Source organism: Cimex lectularius, unplaced genomic scaffold (genome assembly GCF_000648675.2).
Source record: "Cimex lectularius strain Harlan isolate CLEC.00 unplaced genomic scaffold, Clec_2.1 scaffold332, whole genome shotgun sequence".
NCBI lineage: Eukaryota > Metazoa > Arthropoda > Insecta > Hemiptera > Cimicidae > Cimex > Cimex lectularius.
The window spans coordinates 1-14420 of record NW_019394218.1 but is presented as its reverse complement, the minus strand read 5'-3'; the positions used below and the strand labels follow the sequence as shown (position 1 = coordinate 14420).

Here is a 14420-nt window from a genome sequence, read left to right as displayed (position 1 = left end):
CTCAAGTGGTTAGAGCAGCGACTGAGGTCGTAGGTTCGAATCCCTCTCAGGCCACTAGCCTTTTCATTTCAACCAAGACCTTAGATAAAAAATATAATTAATTGTGTAATATTTTATTTAGAAGTACGAATTATCGGAAAACACATTTATAAACGTAGTGATTTGATTGAAGAGATAAAAGTGATTTTGCTTGTTTTTCTAAAGTAATCTCTCACTTTAATTTCTCAGTGTTTTACAACCTACCTGCGATTTATGTACAAAACAAACTTTTAAATACATTTGCAGAAAAATAACGACCGAGTAAGGCAATGAAATTTCCAGTTTGTAAGTTTTCCCCTGCCATCAATCAGTAAGAACACTTTTTTACGGTGTTATACATGAAGGATCGCACTGAATAAAGGTGTAGTAATACACACGAGAAAGAGGGAGAGAAAAAAAATAGTCGGGATGATTTAAGGTCTTCGTGTAAATATTGAACACGGTGTCTTACCGATGAATCGTCATCCATCAATCACCGGTCGCAGGCATTTTGCGTGCTTTCCATCCTTTTCTTTCGCCCGTAGAGAGAGATCATTAAGTTTCCATTAGGGGCGGTCGGCCTCCCTTTTCGGCTATCTCTCCAGGAGGCGGCAGGATTCCCCGACCACCCGAGGACAGCCCGGGTATTTGGGGCGTCGAGCCATTAAAAGCAATTACGCTCCGTTCTGCGCTCCCTTCCGGATTCGACCGCCCGTTCTGACATGAAAGGAAAAAAGTACATCGGGGGAGACAATCGGAAAGGAATTACTAGGGCGGTTTCGAAATTTTATTCGGGGATATTTTGAAAGAAGTCCTTTTCTTCCTGGAGGTCTTCCTTGGTTAAGTGATTCACTTCTCGTCCCATTACATCCCCAATGGGCCAATTCATGGCAATAAAATCCGGCAGTCTGACACGGGGCGCAAAATAATCGCCCCTTCTAGTCTACATTATTACTTCTCAGGGAGATTCCGCATAATAAACTTTTTCCACTGCCAAGGTGACAACAACGGACAAACCAAGTCTACAGCTTACAAGTAGACGACCGGGCTGGTGGGTCACGGATTTGGACCAAACCTTTTTTGTTGATTCTCCAAACATCGAACATGTATCCGCCACTTCTTGTGGACCAAACCAGAGTAGGGTTTCGCCAAAAACGTTTTTTGAATAAAATTTTCCGTTTTTAATATTATTATTTGGGTTTTTTGTACTTCCTCAAGTCAACTATATGAATATATCATTTTACAGCATTTTTTATATAGATTGCAATAAAAATACGGTAAAAGCTATCAACATTTATCAATAAACAAAAAATTTCTGAAGTCAAATATTTTTCAAGTAAAGTAGGTCATAAATTTTTTTGTATATGTAATATTACTGAACTGCACTAATCATTTATAACGAAGAAGAAGAAGAAGAAAAATAATTTTATTCTGGGACTGGTGTAACCCTAAGAATAATTTACATGAACTAAATAAAGGAAGTCCCTTCTATGAAGTTAAAAGTAAAAAAAAAAAAAAGATAGAAATTTTGGCACAATGTATAGCCAGTATGCCAGTAAGGCAGGACAGAAGAAAAAATTACGAGAATATTAAACAAAAATAATAAATGTTAACGTGAGGTCTCTGCTTCGAGGGAGAGGAGGTGATTATATAGGTGGGATTTAAAGGAGGAAAAGGAGGCAGCGTGACGAATAGAAAGGGGAAGGGAGTTCCAGAGTTTAGGGGCTCGGATCAGAAAGGATCTTTCGAAGGTATGGGTTGTATGTTGCGGAAGGATAAGATCGATGGGGATGAGCGGGTCTTACGAGTGAGATGTGAGGAGTTGAATTGGAGGGATTGGATGATGTAAGGAGGACGACGAGTGTGGATGGACTGGAAATTGGAGGCAATGGAATGGCGGGAAATTTGGGAAATGTGAGAATGCCAGGAAAGGGTTTGGTCAAAGACTACTCCTAAGTTTTTAACCGAAGAGCAGAAGGGGATGGGATGGTTATTTAGCATGACAGGTGGGATGCTGGGGAGGGAATTGAGGAGTTGCCTGGACCCGATAATTATGGCGGTGGATTTGGACGGATTGAGGACTAGGGATTTTTTATGGGCCCATTCGTTGATGCAGTTTAGGTCTTTTTGGATCTTGAGAGTGGCCGAGTGAAGATCGGAAGGGTGGAAGGATATATATATTTGGGAGTCATCGGCATATAGGTGATAGTTACAGGACTGGATGGAGTCGAATACGTTGTTATTAAGAAAGTAGGTGTATTTGAGGAATTACTTATTCTCACTTGTCAACAAAAACGCATTCGGTTTGTTAGCAAGAAAAGGCCACAAGTGATTTTGACGTTGACTAGTGCAGTTCAGTAACATTACGTAAATCCAACAGTAAAAATAAACATGCGGAATTGAGAAAATGGTCAAAACTTGGATTTGATATCATTGTTGTGATTCCAGCGTTATAAAACCCTTAGGTACCGACTTTCGCGGAAATCAGTGTAAATTAATTTTCTGACTGGTAATTTCGACGATCTTCTGCGAGACTGAGAATCCTAGTTCAAGCTCTAACTCTACCGATTTTCATGGCTGTTCGTTTTAAAGAAAAAATCAAGTACCAAACATTGAAATCGTACATAGAGGTGCTAAAACGAAATTTCACATTGGTTAGACAAAATAATTTTGTGATCTAGTTTACTTCAAAAATATTTGGTTTTTAGAAATTTTTCGGTTATTGATAAACTTTAGTTTTTATTATATTTTTATTGCACCTACATTAAAAATACTGTAAAATGGTGTATTCACATAGTTGATTTGAGCAAGTAGAATGGCGAAAAAAATATTAAAAACCAAAAAAATTCACCTTAAAAAATTTTTTGGGCGAAAACCGGTTCTATTTCCAAGAAGTGGCGGATACATGTCCGATATTTTGAAGTATAGAATCACCAAAAAAAGTTTGGACCAAATCCGCGACCGCCAACTTGGTCGTCTTCTTTTAAGTAAGATTAAAGATACAAAGAAATACGGCGCTATGCGATGTTAAACCCGCACGACCGATCTATCATGCAAGTTTTAATCTATTCAAGCGCCTTGTTAAAGGAGAAATGTACTTCGTTTTTTTTTTAAATTTTATTTACTGTTTTAGGTTATTTGACCAAATTCGCGCGTCGTACTCACATATTTGCTCAGCTTCATGGATAAACATTACATCGTGAATATTTTGGAAAGTGAATTCCTAAAAATCCAGTAGTAACTTAATTTTTTGTCCGATAATTTCGACTTTTTTGCCTGACATACCTAGTGCAAGCTCTAACACCAGTTTTCTCAAAAGGTAGTGGACTTATTTTCACAGTTGATAATTCGTTTTAAAGAAATTATAAAATCAATTTTATAACATTATCAAACATTAAAATCGGACAATTAATTCCATTTAAAAAACGAGGTTAATTTCAGATAAAAATATTCTTTTATTTTATGTATTTTCTTAGAGAAATATTTTATATGTTCTAATGGTACGTACTTCAGTAAAAAGATATGTTACTCTTCTTTCAAATGATATGTTTGACATTAAAATCCTTTTCGCCGTTTTTGAATTATAGCCGTACTAATCAGATATTCGGATAACGACTTCTTAAAAATCAGATAAATTGTAGGGGTCAAAAAATCAATTAAATTTAAATTCAAACAAAAATTTATATTTAAGGGTCTGTAGAGATGCTAAAACGAAATTTCTAATTTCACGAACATTTTTTCTGATCTAGTTTACTTGAAATATATTTGGTTTTTAGAAATTGTTCGGTTATTTATAATCTTTGATAGCTTTTACTATATTTTATTGCCATCGATATAAAAAGCACTGTAAAATGATATATTCACATAATTGAGCAAGCAGAACGTCGAAATAAAAAATATTCAAAACCAAAAAATTCACCTTACAAATTTTTTTGGGCGAAACCCGGTTCTATTTCCAAGAAGTGGCGGATACGTGTCCGATATTTTGGAATGTAGAATCACCAAAAAAAGTTTGGACCAAATCCGCGACCACCAACTTGGTCTTCTGCTTTTAAGTAAGATTAAAGATACATAGAAAAACGGCGCTCTGCGATGTTAAACCCGCACGACCGATCCATCATGCATGTTTTAATCTATTCAAGCGCCTTGTTATATGAGAAATTTGCACTTCGGTTTTTTTATTTTATTTATTATTTTAGGTTATGTGACCGATTGGATGGGTCAACGACTAAAACCTCATTGATACACGTACCTTTTTTTCGTATTTTTATACATTTTAATTTCGTCCATTAACTACTAAACAACCATAGTTAAAAATGGAAAAGCAACGACCAGGACGTAACGAAAAATGCGTTTATGTAATTGAACGACAAAACTACCTGAAGGTATTTGTCATAGAATTTGTGTTGAATCACAATTTTTTGCCCTTTGGTTTGATCCCTAGCCTGTACCACGACGTCTAGAACCGAAAGCACAACGGAGTTTCAATCGTGAATATATGACAGAGTAAGAGAAAGTTGACCAGATACAAACACATCTTCTTTACGATGTTAGTTACGAGAATGCCAGTTTACCCGAACGTTAGAGCTTTTCTCACACAATTTTACACATTTAATACCTGTCCAGTGGCCAGATTAAAGTTATTATGTTGACATCATTTTGAAAGGCGTCTGGTCCGAATATCAGCGGCCGTTAATTAGGTCACAAAAGTACTTGAAATTTTTTTTTCGAACAATTTTATTTACAAAATAATATATATTATACACTTTATGCGGTAGAATTTGACATGAAAAGGTCGTTGCGCTGGTATACGTGGTTAGTCTGACCTCAACTAATTCTCAGGGGATTTCAAGTAAATTTATTAATATTAGAGAAAATCATTAATTGGTATTAAATATGAAGAAACCAAATAGAATTGTAGAAAGAAAAACCTATGTACTTATTATTAAGTTTGTAATTGAAATAATAGATAATATCTTAATCATAATATTCTCAACTTTCTAAAGAATCAAAAATGTGGTTGTACTAATGATCTTTTAAACAAACAGTTATAAAGAAATAAATAAAATGACCAACCACAGGGGGAAAATTGTACAAAAATTTAATAAAACACAACTGACCTGTGTGCGTTCTTTGGTGGGCCTTCAAGTGTGAGCTCTTCGAATAGACTTTTTTACAGCCGGTATACTGACACTTATGGACTTTTTTCTTCGATTCGGATGTCTTGTCCGTAGACCTCTGCGTCCTGGGATGGTTGTGTTGTTGGCTGGTGGGAATGACCGTCCCTGTAGTCACGGGCTGACTGTTTTGTATCGTAACCGTCTCTCTAGGATGCCTCGTTGTCCCGGTGATTTTTTGCAACGAGCCTTGGCTTTCGGGGGACGAAGGCGGTGTGAGCGTGGGAAGAGGCTGGGTTTGGCTCTCTTCTAACAACAGCTCTTCTTCCTCTTCGTCGTCGTCGATCAGAGGTTCCTTTTTGACGACGACCTAAAAAGAAATATTATATAATACACGAAAGTTTCAAGACTGTAGATAAAAAACTTTACGATGTTTAATTTTTCGTTGACAAATTTAAGATTTCACTTACTTCACAGGACAAAGAGCCGCAGGAGACCCTCGAACAAGCGGATCCCGACGAACTCAAACTGAGGGAGTCCAAGGTTGGTTCGTCCAGAGGGTCGACTACTTCGACCTTCCAGGGGGGAGGCGCAGTGAATACGTGCCAGGGTGTGTCTAACTCCGTCGGCAGTTTTTTGTAACTCTGGAGCTTCGGCTCGTCTTTTAAGTATCTCTCCATTTCGTAGCATGTCTGTAAACAAATATTAAAACTTTAGATCAACATGACGCAATTGCCATCAAAATAGAATAGTACAACTAGTACAGTATCGATAGTAATAGTGCCTAATATTAATTACATATTAATGGAAATTTTAACCTACTCAGTTGATAAAGTTTGCATACAAGGCTACTAAACGCTTTTATTTGTTTTTCCAAGAAAATATCTAATTATTAAAATAAGCATAGCTTGGAGTGCTAAAAAATGCACTTTAAATAGAGCCAGATAAGTTTGAAAACTGTAGCCAAATAAATAAATAGGTATATTTATATTTCTTGGTTTTCGTTTTAGGAACTAGACAACCAAAAACTCATTTTCTTTGATGGTCGTCTAGTGCCTGAAAAACTCCAAGAAACATAAAAATCTACAACCGAAAAAGAAGAGTAAAAAATATACATATATTTATACATAAATTACACTACAAGAGTTACACTCTCGAGGGGTTAGATGTTTCACAAAAGCGTTTTAGTTTACGTCATCTTCAATGAGGAACTGTTTTTGTTGTATTTTATCGTCCGTGTAGGTCCTTTTATTCTACTGTGTTTGCAGCGTAGTCCGGGTGTTGGAGGGTGGTGAATGAATGTTGACGGGAGCTTTTGAGTATATTTTGTTATATTCTAGGTGTTTATGTTTTTAATTACTGTGTGAACGCGAGGGTTTAGTGAGTACAAGTCATTCGTCTTTTAGTGCCATTTGTTTGTAAATTTACAAGTTTTCTATTACTGGCGATGTTGATTAGCAATTCCCATTCAAGGGGTACTAAATTCAAAATTTACCTTTTTTAATTTCAAAATGTTCATGTTGGGTTTAGTTTGTTAGGGGAAATAGAGTATCTGCTGATTTTTAAGTTCACCAAACCACTCCAATGCTATGGCAAGGTTGGAAACCGGCAGAGAACGCATTCTTTGGACTGAAGGTCAAAATTTTTATCTAGGATTATCAGGAACAGAACGTTGATCAGTTAAAGAAGTTAAAATTACATTTTAGGATAAGGTTGTCATTTCTATTACACTAAGAAAAATCCATGATTTATACGGGTTTCATATTACTCAATCTGTTCATGATTCACTTTGAGTTAAACCAATGACGGTTGTGTCAATATTTGGCCTCTTATGACCCATTCTGGTGCTTGAGAAGATTAAATCACTGGCAGAAAAATTCGTTCAAACGATTGAACATACTTCAAAGGGTAACGGAGGATATGGTAATAGCAATTTAAGTTTGACCAAAATAACAATAATAAACGCCGAGTCCTGTTAATCAAGAAAATTAGTTATTTATTAATATAAAAAATACCTGATTCATTCTAATTTTTATAATTTATGCTGCATAGAAAATATACAATTGAAAGTATATTTTATGGCGCCCATTAAAAAGTTAGAAGAGGTTTTATGAATACAATTTACATTGCGGAACTGGATTCGGAAACTTTAGCTGTAAGCCATGTAAAATGTTATTGTTTTTTTTGCATAAACCCCCTCCTGAGAAAACCGCTATAATTGAGTTGTGCTTATCTCCTATTAAAAGTTGTCTTACCATGTGATTTAATCTGGATGAGGAATGTTTTTTTTTCATATTCGTTTCACTCACTCGCTCTCACTCTCTCTTTTCTTGTTAATTGTAAGATTGTAAATTTGCGAGATTTGCTAAATAAAATAATATTCCTTCTTTTAACTCACTCTTTCTATTTATCTTTCAAATTACAGCTTTGGTACACAGGCGTTTAAACAAAATAGATAACTGACCCAACAATATTTATTATTCATTGATTAAAAAGTACACGATAAGAATGAATTCACAAACCGTTTAGGTAATTATTTGTTGTTCTATTGTCAAACCAACACCGCTCTCGTGTGTGTTCTCATAAGAATAATTTAAACGGAAAATTTAGTTTTCGGCCGTCGCGTCAATTCAGTCTACACAGGCTTCAAGGCTGTTGTAAGATTAGATGGTAGTTCTTTACAGGTGTCGAGCCCGGGGTCGCGAACAGGAAAATGGGTTTGGGGGAGCCATGTCAGCTTTGTCGGTCGTAAAATAGGGAATCTATTGTCTAGTTACTGGCAGGCCTTACAATGTCAACGGGGACACGCGCGGCAGTACTCTACGACGAGTTATGGCCATTGGCAGTTTACACGTGACTTTTCTCTTAACACACACATGTTTAATAAGACGTTTTATTTGGCAAAAGGTTCGTGTGTAGCGTTGGATACGTTCGTAAACTAGTGAAGCATGAAATCATAAATCTAGATCCATAAATCCTCCAACGTTTTCACATCCGACTGGTCCGAAACAGAAAAATAATTTATAGAAAAGTTGAATAACTTTTACGCTAAATTGTCCATGGTAGCAAATAAACTATGTTCTCACAGTAAGATTGTTGTCACATTTATTTATTATTATTGTTTTTAATAAGCTACTACATGTTCATAATTTTTGAGATAATATACAAACCTTCTATAGATNAATAGCCGAGAGTCTGACGCCTTAACCACTCGGCTACCGCGGCCCCTCGATAAATATCATAGATTATTACTTTATGATTCCTTTTTTAAATAGTTTAACCTTTCCTTTTATTAATTTTGTTTGCTTGTAACTTAATAATCTATCTAATTTATTTAAACTTATATCTCGATACATGCTTGAAAATACATTTGTTACAGATATTTTATTTGTTAATTGAGTATATTTTTATATTGAGTATATTTTATATTGAACAGCCTCTTATGTAATTACGCTATAACATCGGCTGGCCTGTTTGGGCCGGTTGCAAAATAAAAAAGAAGAAAGTGTTATCCGTTTTATTGGGAGATGTCCAATTCTAGGGGGAATTAGAAGATTGATATTTGGCGAGAGAACACTTCCCCAGAAAAAATTATTGACCTCTTAAATGGAAAAAAATTGGAACATGCTAAGTGATTACTGTAAAAGTGCTTGGTTGTATAGGTACAAACTACGAGCTTGTACTTGAATTTACTTTGAATAAATTGTTAGGTATTGGACGTATATTTGGCTTGTGTTGTTTTGTGACATGCAAAAATTAGGTAATAAAATGATTTAGTTTAATTAAAGATGTGTTGAATGAAAGTAATATACTAGCTCTATAAGTGATAAATGATGTAATGCATTATACCATTTTATTTTATTTTTTTTTTTTTTTTTGCTGGGGCTTCCGACATCTAGGTCATTTCAGCCCCCACTAAGTCTATATTCTATACACGTTCATACAAATAAATACGTTTATACACTTAAATACATCCATACAGTACACTCATTCCGTTTGGTCGGTAGAGGAATAGAAAGTACTCCACCGACCTACACTTAAACTAAACTAGATTGGGGTCGATGGGGTACTTTTATAAATATTCCGCCATCGACCCCGAACTCACACTCACTCGCTTTTATCGTTCGAGGGGCGATGATGACGTTATATTTCACCCTCACCCCTCACCATTCACGCTAATAAATACATGCACTCAGACAAAACATATAGACACATAACACATAAGACTATATACAATAAAAAAAAAACCAATTTCCCCTAAAAAGCGGAACAGGGGACTCTGAAACTCGCTACCGTGCTCGAGGACTCTTCTTAAATCCGGCGGCATGCCTACACGCCTCTGTATAGAGCCAAGGCATGTCACGCCTCTATTATGTGGGACACATCGAGCAACTTTTCTCTGCATAAGGGGCACCTGCGCGGGCTTTGGCCCAAAAGCAGGTGCCCATGTGTCAACCGAGTATGGCCAATTTCTCAGCCGGGTGAGGACGATCCCTCGTCTCCTGCTCAGATTCTATGAGGGCCATCTACCGGTTGTGCTCTTGACTCGCAAGAGCCTCTCCGACGACCCCGCCCACTGACGCTGCCATCTTTCTTTTATCATATTTTTAACTGCGTGTTTAGCGTCAACGAGCCTGATCGCGATGGTCCGATCTGGAGGGTGGGACGTACTGGCTTTCGCCGCTTCGTCCGCGCGTTCGTTACCCTCCAGGCCGACGTGTCCGGGAATCCAGACAACAACCACCGTTTTTCCGAGAGGCTCCAGCTCCGCGTATTTCTCTAACAAGAGCACGACGAGAGGGTCCACAGAGAACCTGTCGCGCATAGCCCAGACAGCGCTCAGAGAGTCGGTACATACGAGGAAGGCTGAGCCCTCCCCGGTCTGCACCGCCTCGAAAGCGTTTTATTATTATTATTATGTTAAAAATAGCAACTCTCCTGACTTTCAAATGCCCTGGAGTATTGACTGTATGTAATTACTAAAAACATTGTACAATGAATTAAGGTTTTTTGTTGAGATAAAAAAGGCAGTGTCACGAGCGGGATTCGAACCCACGACCTTCGGCTAGATACGCCACTACTCTACCACTTGAGCTATCGTGACTTCGATCCACTCGGACACCAACTTCCCTTTTTAACCCCACCTTTTGAATTTTCCCTCCTTTTTGCCGTTCAAATGTCGTGTAATATATTTGATTCTCGGCGACAAATGAAATTGCCACGGAGAGCTGGACTGGAGCCATGGATCCCACAATGCACCTACTGCAAGAAACATGTAAACCTTTGAAATCGAAGATATTTTTGTCAGGAAACAGCTTTTAAGTATTTTCCCGTTGGATATTGTCTGAAACCAAAGTAGAGACGGACAACCTCTTCTTTGAATAATCGAATGAGGACGGTTCATTAGCGCCCGTCGTCCTCTTTCGCCTTCGACGGCATCTCACCCGCACTGACGAGCTACGTGATGAGCATCTGTACGGAAAACACCGCATCCGACCTAATGTGAATTCGTCCTGGGAAAATTCCCTGCGAACAAGGCCGAGGCTTGTTGGCCTGTTCCCAGTCCCGCCCTTTTACTACCTCATAATTCAATTAGCCAAATTTGTTATCTCAGGCTGTTTGCTTTGTTTAACCCTTTACTGGTATAAAGCTGACGTCGGAATGGGGTATCACGTTCCATTGAAGATAACGTCCGTACCCGACGGCCGACGATTCGGATTTTATCTAGAGAGATTTAATTAAATTAATTCCCTTAGCCGGTTCTGGATTAACGGTTCTATAATTTCGATTGTTGTACTCTAAAGACAATTATTTATGAACCAAATCAAAATGACCCCGTTTAAACATTTAAAGAGGTCTATTCAATTTGAGTGCGATTTGAAATTTTTTAAGAGCAGCGTGCTAAGTTGGGATTTAAAGCATATGCTAATTAAATAGCTGTTCAGTTCCAGTTTGTCTAATCGCAATGATGCACTTTACACTCGGTACAGTCGAGCAAACCTATCTCTAGTTTTTTCCTGGACAAGTTTTGCTCCAGTTGTATAATGTTTTGCCGTGATTTATGACAACTGGAGGTTAAAAATAAAGCCTCTTTTTGCATTTTACTAATTCAATGCCGGGTTTAATTCTTATTTAATAACGTTGAATCAAATCTTTTCTTTCTAGCACGGTCATTATGTACATATATCAACTCAGATAATAGAGAAGAAGATGGTTGAACATTACTGAAGAAAACGGAAATACCAATTAATTGAATGAAGGGTTTAGCGATTTGAACTGAAGCAGCCAACCTTGCAAGAGAAGAAGGCTAATATTTGTACAAAATTCTACCGTAACCCTTAATGAAGTTTGCCTTTGACATACAAACCATCTCTTTAAAAGAGGAAATTCGTGAAGAAACGGCCCTTCTAATCTCACCCTTCTTTCATTTTTGGAGAGTTGTCTTTACATAAATTCTGCTAAGACCATGTCGAAATAGTGGTAAGAGCTGAATAAGTTTTTTGTTTTCAAAACGATTCGAAATGGGATTTTAACTTTGACCTTTTGAAAAAACCTTCTTCAATTTGTTTTTAACGCGTTATCTATTGGATCGTTTTAAACGGGCCATTTAAAAAATATTTCGATGGATGTTTTCCTATACTCGCAGGTTTTTATATATGAAGCGGATATAATCTGTTACGGTTAAGGTGTGAAAATTATATGTAATAGCTAGTTATTATATATTATAACTACAGACTAGATTTTTTTTTGCCTTATGATCTTTGCATATCAGCCATGACGAATTCTTATATATATGTTGTTCAAATCGGGTTATCGGGAAAAAAGGGCCAGAGGCGACGGTGGGAATCGAACCCACGACCGCGGCGTGAGAGTCTCTCATGCTAACCACTCGGCTACGGCGGTCCCCAGACCGGTTAGTATTTATAATTTTCTCACATATCACACTATAATTATCATATATAATAACGTTTCATAGTGACATATTGTTTCATAATTGGTTGAAGTCGTGAGGAGCGGTCAAGAATGAGGAAATTCAGAACAACTTTTTCTTTTTTGCCGACGTTTCGACCTTTATTCGGGTCACGCGCTGAAGATGACTCGAATAAAGGTCGAAACGTCGATAAAAAATGAAAAAGGTGTTTTTCTCAACTATCTCATTTTTCATCCCCTTCTCACGACTTCAACAATATATATAATAACTATGGACACCAGTAACTGGGGAAATGTACAACACGAACTCAAAACAAGCTAAAACAATGAAGTCCATGTCAGATTGAAAGTTCCAGAAACTCTAAGTAGGAGGCACAGTCAGGTAACAAGTCCCAAATGTAGACCGTGGAAAAGCTGAAAGCCTGTAAAATTTTGGCTTGTGTAATGGTAATCAGGAACGATAAATTCTTCAAACTTAGGACTAAAAATGGCAAACAACAGTTTCACGCCAAATCTCATTTCAATGTTTGCAACGAACGATTCCTGAATATCAGTGAAATCCCTACAACGTCATCTGTTTGATTGATGGCTACAGCTCTTGGGTTTTTACGGTGCAAATTTACTACAAAATGAGGCTCAAAAAAGTGCAAATGCCAAATATACTGCGCCAAATGCCACCACAGCATCTCAAGTGAATGAAATGAAACATTTCCTTATATATATACTTCACTATCTCTATAAATGTTTAATTTAATCAACAATTATTTTGTGACGAATTAGAAGGTATTAATGAAAACCAATGCCTGTTCTTTCTTCCCAAACTTTTCCCGAAAACAAATAATTCAATCAATTTACTGCAAAGGTCGCAAAAATCATAAATATTCTGAATAATTATCGATTAACGGTCACTAATCACCACATAAATTTTAGTTTGCAACAAATTATACATTTTAACGAACACCACTCAGTTAGTATACATAATTACTAGTTATATATATATATATATATATAACGTCTCCGTTTTAATAACGAGACTTCATTTAGATAATACTTATCTCAGTACTTAGGAATGTGTGGACTGAACAATTGCCCCTTCTTTCAATTTTTCTCTTTAGATAAGCTTGTTACTCGTAGTTAGTTAGGACAGTTAACGGACAGTAAAGATCCGAATATTTAATTGTTATAGAATAACCTGTACCGTGAATAGGAAAGTTATTCTCTGTAACCATTTTTGTGTTATTTAGCAATAAAGATTATTTAAAAAAAGTCTATATATATATATAAACAATTAATTAAGGTTTATAGTTGAGATGAAAAAAAGTTAATGGCACGAGAGGGATTCGAACCCACGACCTTCGGCTAGATACGCCGCTGCTCTACCACCTGAGCTATCGTGACCTCGATCCACTCGGACATCAACTCCCCATCTCAACATCTCAACCCCACCTTATGAGTTTTCCCTCCTTTTGCCATTTTTCAACTTTTTTTCATCTCAACTATAAACCTTAATTAATTGTAAAGTATTAATTGGTCAAGCGGACCACGAAATTAGTGAATTTAATGAATTAAAATGAAGTACACTTCACTAAAGTTCTCCGTCGCCATTTCAATTGTCGTCGAGAATCCAAACCGATTACACGACATTTGAAAAATGGCAAAAGGAGGGAAAACTCAGGGAGTTGATGTCCGAGTGGATCGAGGTCACGATAGCTCAGGTGGTAGAGCAGCGGCGTATCTAGCCGAAGGTCGTGGGTTCGAATCCCTCTCGTGCCATTAAATTTTTTTCATCTCAACTATAAACCTTAATTAATTGTAAAGTATTAATTGGTCAAGCGGACCTCGAAATTAGTGAATATATATATATATAAAGTTATTTTAAAACATCGAAGGGGAGCAGGAAGAAATGGCCTTACGGGCTACCTTCATGTAGGCAACATGCAATTCTTTTGGAGGACACGGGGTATTGAAAGTGACAACCTAAGATCCTACCATCTTTTCTTTTTAACCGATGAAGGTTTATAACATTAGAACTTTTTAATTCTTCAAGGAGTTCTTCATCGGGACACTCTTTCAAGTCCCAGCAAGAAATTACAATTTTTGAGGTGTTCAATTTAACATTCTTTTAACCTTTACCGGTATATTTTCTAAATTTTTAATTTCATTATTTTATTCCCTTGTTCCTCATTGAATGCTTCAATATAAATTAATCTGTCACGACCTTTTTTGACATTTACTACTTTCCCTACTTCTCTATTTATTTACATATTCTTACTGACGATAGTGAGTGAAGGCCGCCATTATCTTTCCCATCCGATCGACAAATAATAAAATGTCTTGCCCCAGACGTACAAACAA

General features: G+C 36.8%; 1 protein-coding gene across 1 annotated transcript in view; it reads right to left on the bottom strand.

Moving 5' to 3' along the window:
- LOC106661154 (Krueppel-like factor 7) overlaps positions 1-5851 on the bottom strand; it is a 117063-nt gene extending 111212 nt beyond the window's left edge. The window contains exons 1-2 of the mRNA XM_024230229.1: positions 5606-5851; positions 5139-5505 (exon numbers count right to left, since the gene is read on the bottom strand). Of these exons, the coding sequence (XP_024085997.1) occupies positions 5139-5505; positions 5606-5815 (577 nt within the window). The 5' untranslated portion in view covers positions 5816-5851. The remainder of the gene's footprint in view (positions 1-5138; positions 5506-5605) is intronic.
- Positions 5852-14420: the final 8569 nt, after the last annotated feature.